Genomic DNA, 5,212 nt, shown 5'->3' with positions numbered 1-5,212 from the left:
GGCCAAGCTCTAAAAACTACCAACAGTAAAAACTAAATACCCTGAAAACCTGTAAAAGAGGGAAAAACAGTAAAACACAAATCAAAACACCAAAAGTAAAAGAAGTGGCTCACCAACGACTACTTACAAGCATGCATGACATAAAAATTAATGCTGGACGTCTCAACATCAGAAAGTGATTATTCAAGAGCGTTAACTCATTCACTGGATCTCACCGCAAAAGCCACCAAAACCCACCCGTTGTAGTGTGATCCGTCTAACCCAAGGGTCCCGTCCCAGTTCATTAAGGCACTCTTAAATTCTGCCCTCCCTTGATGCTGGCGGGGGATACAGGCGCAAATAGACCTGGTTAACCCCTGTCAACTCAGTCCCCTTAAGTGGTAGAGTGGGGGGGAGACTGAATCATGAATAGGGGTGTTCCAGTGTGAAAACCACTTTCTGACGTTCAGCCTAACCATATGATAAAATACATACTAAAAAGTAATCTAAGAAAAAAATACAAAAGTAAAAGAATGTGCTAAAGGCACCTAAAATTACTGACTGTCGTATGCAAAAATTAAAAGAAAAGACTTCCAGAGTGGAGAGCCTGGCTGAAGGCCTTACCATAAAATAAATACAAAACCAGCAAGTCTGGCGTCAGAGCTGAAGGCTTTTTAAAACCCCTTAAACCTAAAAGAAAAAAAATACAACAGTATAAAACCCGAGTCTGGTGACAACGAAACAGGAAAACTAAAACTAAAAGATCACTCAGACTTCCTACTTTGAAAAGTTAAAAGTTACAAATAAAACAAAGAGAAACAGACCAGCCAAATTCATTTTAAAACAAATAAATAAATAAAAGGATGTTCAAATCATTCAATAAAAATGTTCTTAAGATCACGTCCAGCTCCTATGTAAGAATATCAGGATCTCAGTACTTAACTTGTTATCTTCCGTGATCGTCTCTTGTGTTCAGTTTAATAAATATGGCGACACTGCCGGTGGTTCAAAGCTTCGGAGGATAGCAAAACACTCGTTGACGTCTCGACTCGTACTGTTTATTGTTTCTCAATGCCCCAGTGACGTCAGAGGCCAATAATTTTTACAAAATATATTCTCATTATAAATAAACTAAAACCGTGCATAAAAATGAGGAAAAATAAAACTAAAAGTATAATAATAGAAATTGCGAGAAAAAGAAAGACAAATACTAAAAAGAACGAATAAATACTGTACGTAAAAATGCTTCCCCTACAACTTAAAATGAAAACTAAATAAAAACGAGACCTTAAAACTTTACTGAATGTTAAAAAAACTAAAATGAATAAAAGCTAAAGATAAAAGGGTCATAAAAAATGTCTCGTTGCTCGTTGCGGGACAATTTCCTTTGTGAACACATAGGAAAATGATGTGCCAGACAACTAAGACGAAGGATGTGCTGACTGGGGACGCTGGGGCGAAGACCTAGGCTGGAACTGCTGTGGCAGGGATGTGTGTGGGTCATACGTGTGTCGACGTTCAAGATACAGCTGCTGCTCTGGTATTGGAATGTGGGGGCGGCTCCGAGGAAGAGGCTGAGGAGGAGAGCGGCTTCCATTAATGACAGGAGGCTGCTGATGGTGGTCTTGACACTTAGTCATGGTATGTTGTACTGAGGGGGCGAGACGGCGGACCTCTGCTAGCTCCTGGTCCCGCTGCTGAAGTTGACGACGAAGCTCTTGAATCTCTTGATCTTGGGCACATTCCATGGGTGTAGGTGCAACACCTGATCCCTGTAGTCGTTGGCGGGCCTCAGTCAGCTCCCTGTTCCGATCCTCTAGCTGGCGGCGGAGCTCCTGAATTTCCTGTTCTCGGGTATGTACCACAGGCACGTTCATCCGCAGTAGTTGAAGGCGGGTCTCCTCCAGCTCCCTGGTCCGTTCCTCCAGCTGGCGACGGAGTTGCCGAATTGGATCCTCCTGGTCTAGTTCTCTCTCCTGTGGCTGATGGAGGTTACTGTCAGCTGGCTGTTCTTGATCTAGAGTGCCTTCCTGCATGCGATGTTCAAGGGCCTCTTCATGGCGCTGTAGTCGGGCATCATTCTGCTCCTTGTACTCCCGTACTTCTGCGACTAGAGAGTTGATCTTCTCCATGATTTGGTCAAACATGGTTACTTCTGTGACCATCATCTGGACAGCCTCGCGTACGACCGAGTTAGAACCACCTGGTATGCGGCGTGGTGTTGGGGAGACTTCACAGGATGTCGGCTGGCTGCTCATCTGGATGTTTCGACGCTGCTGGAGTCTCTGGTATCGCTCCTGCCTCTCCCTGCTGTTCGGCATGCCAGGAACGCAGCAACCAAATACTTATAGCTCTCCACGTACAAATACAAAATAATGCTGGCGGCAAACAGAACCAACCCACAACTGACAATCCACAGGATCACAAAGAAACCAGAGTTCGTAAACATAAACTGCTGCACGAAGCAAAGACGCTGCACGAAGCAAATACGCTGCACGAAGCAAAGACGCTGCACGAAGCAAAGACGCTGCACGAAACAAATACGCTGCACGAAGCAAAGACGCTGCACGAAGCAAAGACGCTGCACGAAGCAAAGACGCTGCATGAAGCAAAGACACTGCACAAAGCAAAGACACTGCACGAAGCAAAGACACTGCACGAAGAAAAGACACTGCACGAAGCAAAGACACTGCACAAAGCAAAGACACTGCACAAAACAAAGACACTGCACAAAACAAAGACACTGCACAAAACAAAGACTGCACAAAACAAAGACACTGCACAAAACAAAGACACTGCACAAAACAAAGACACTGCACAAAACAAAGACACTGCACCACCAAAAGTGAACTGGCTGGGGATAAAAGGGTTAATACAAAATAAATGAAAACATCCTAAACTAAGTGAGCCACAGTAAAACTAACTAGGCTAGCTGGTGATTAGCAATAAAAGAATTTAACTCTGAAAGAGAGAAGGTAAAAAAGCTGAAAGAAAAAGGCCAAGCTCTAAAAACTACCAACAGTAAAAACTAAATACCCTGAAAACCTGTAAAAGAGGGAAAAACAGTAAAACACAAATCAAAACACCAAAAGTAAAAGAAGTGGCTCACCAACGACTACTTACAAGCATGCATGACATAAAAATTAATGCTGGACGTCTCAACATCAGAAAGTGATTATTCAAGAGCGTTAACTCATTCACTGGATCTCACCGCAAAAGCCACCAAAACCCACCCGTTGTAGTGTGATCCGTCTAACCCAAGGGTCCCGTCCCAGTTCATTAAGGCACTCTTAAATTCTGCCCTCCCTTGATGCTGGCGGGGGATACAGGCGCAAATAGACCTGGTTAACCCCTGTCAACTCAGTCCCCTTAAGTGGTAGAGTGGGGGGGAGACTGAATCATGAATAGGGGTGTTCCAGTGTGAAAACCACTTTCTGACGTTCAGCCTAACCATATGATAAAATACATACTAAAAAGTAATCTAAGAAAAAAATACAAAAGTAAAAGAATGTGCTAAAGGCACCTAAAATTACTGACTGTCGTATGCAAAAATTAAAAGAAAAGACTTCCAGAGTGGAGAGCCTGGCTGAAGGCCTTACCATAAAATAAATACAAAACCAGCAAGTCTGGCGTCAGAGCTGAAGGCTTTTTAAAACCCCTTAAACCTAAAAGAAAAAAAATACAACAGTATAAAACCCGAGTCTGGTGACAACGAAACAGGAAAACTAAAACTAAAAGATCACTCAGACTTCCTACTTTGAAAAGTTAAAAGTTACAAATAAAACAAAGAGAAACAGACCAGCCAAATTCATTTTAAAACAAATAAATAAATAAAAGGATGTTCAAATCATTCAATAAAAATGTTCTTAAGATCACGTCCAGCTCCTATGTAAGAATATCAGGATCTCAGTACTTAACTTGTTATCTTCCGTGATCGTCTCTTGTGTTCAGTTTAATAAATATGGCGACACTGCCGGTGGTTCAAAGCTTCGGAGGATAGCAAAACACTCGTTGACGTCTCGACTCGTACTGTTTATTGTTTCTCAATGCCCCAGTGACGTCAGAGGCCAATAATTTTTACAAAATATATTCTCATTATAAATAAACTAAAACCGTGCATAAAAATGAGGAAAAATAAAACTAAAAGTATAATAATAGAAATTGCGAGAAAAAGAAAGACAAATACTAAAAAGAACGAATAAATACTGTACGTAAAAATGCTTCCCCTACAACTTAAAATGAAAACTAAATAAAAACGAGACCTTAAAACTTTACTGAATGTTAAAAAAACTAAAATGAATAAAAGCTAAAGATAAAAGGGTCATAAAAAATGTCTCGTTGCTCGTTGCGGGACAATTTCCTTTGTGAACACATAGGAAAATGATGTGCCAGACAACTAAGACGAAGGATGTGCTGACTGGGGACGCTGGGGCGAAGACCTAGGCTGGAACTGCTGTGGCAGGGATGTGTGTGGGTCATACGTGTGTCGACGTTCAAGATACAGCTGCTGCTCTGGTATTGGAATGTGGGGGCGGCTCCGAGGAAGAGGCTGAGGAGGAGAGCGGCTTCCATTAATGACAGGAGGCTGCTGATGGTGGTCTTGACACTTAGTCATGGTATGTTGTACTGAGGGGGCGAGACGGCGGACCTCTGCTAGCTCCTGGTCCCGCTGCTGAAGTTGACGACGAAGCTCTTGAATCTCTTGATCTTGGGCACATTCCATGGGTGTAGGTGCAACACCTGATCCCTGTAGTCGTTGGCGGGCCTCAGTCAGCTCCCTGTTCCGATCCTCTAGCTGGCGGCGGAGCTCCTGAATTTCCTGTTCTCGGGTATGTACCACAGGCACGTTCATCCGCAGTAGTTGAAGGCGGGTCTCCTCCAGCTCCCTGGTCCGTTCCTCCAGCTGGCGACGGAGTTGCCGAATTGGATCCTCCTGGTCTAGTTCTCTCTCCTGTGGCTGATGGAGGTTACTGTCAGCTGGCTGTTCTTGATCTAGAGTGCCTTCCTGCATGCGATGTTCAAGGGCCTCTTCATGGCGCTGTAGTCGGGCATCATTCTGCTCCTTGTACTCCCGTACTTCTGCGACTAGAGAGTTGATCTTCTCCATGATTTGGTCAAACATGGTTACTTCTGTGACCATCATCTGGACAGCCTCGCGTACGACCGAGTTAGAACCACCTGGTATGCGGCGTGGTGTTGGGGAGACTTCACAGGATGTCGGCTGGCTGCTCAT

General features: G+C 43.7%; 2 protein-coding genes across 2 annotated transcripts; both read right to left on the bottom strand.

Moving 5' to 3' along the window:
- Positions 1-1,400: 1,400 nt before the first annotated feature.
- LOC113817235 (mitogen-activated protein kinase kinase kinase kinase 4-like) lies at positions 1,401-2,237 on the bottom strand. Its single transcript, XM_027369255.2, has one exon. The coding sequence runs from the start codon at positions 2,235-2,237 to the stop codon at positions 1,401-1,403; it is 837 nt and encodes a 278-aa protein (XP_027225056.2).
- A 2,138-nt stretch (positions 2,238-4,375) lies between these two features.
- Positions 4,376-5,212, bottom strand: LOC138867278 (mitogen-activated protein kinase kinase kinase kinase 4-like). The gene has a single exon (XM_070142394.1). The coding sequence runs from the start codon at positions 5,210-5,212 to the stop codon at positions 4,376-4,378; it is 837 nt and encodes a 278-aa protein (XP_069998495.1).

Source organism: Penaeus vannamei, chromosome 29 (assembly GCF_042767895.1).
Source record: "Penaeus vannamei isolate JL-2024 chromosome 29, ASM4276789v1, whole genome shotgun sequence".
Classification (NCBI taxonomy): Eukaryota; Metazoa; Arthropoda; class Malacostraca; order Decapoda; family Penaeidae; genus Penaeus; species Penaeus vannamei.
The sequence above is the reverse complement of the archived record's forward strand: the minus strand, read 5'-3'. Positions and strand labels throughout refer to the sequence as shown.

Bases quoted from the DNA above. Each gene is read 5' to 3' on its own strand.
- LOC113817235 (XM_027369255.2), bottom strand. From the start codon at position 2,237: ATGAGCAGCCAGCCGACATCCTGTGAAGTCTCCCCAACACCACGCCGC.
- LOC138867278 (XM_070142394.1), bottom strand. From the start codon at position 5,212: ATGAGCAGCCAGCCGACATCCTGTGAAGTCTCCCCAACACCACGCCGC.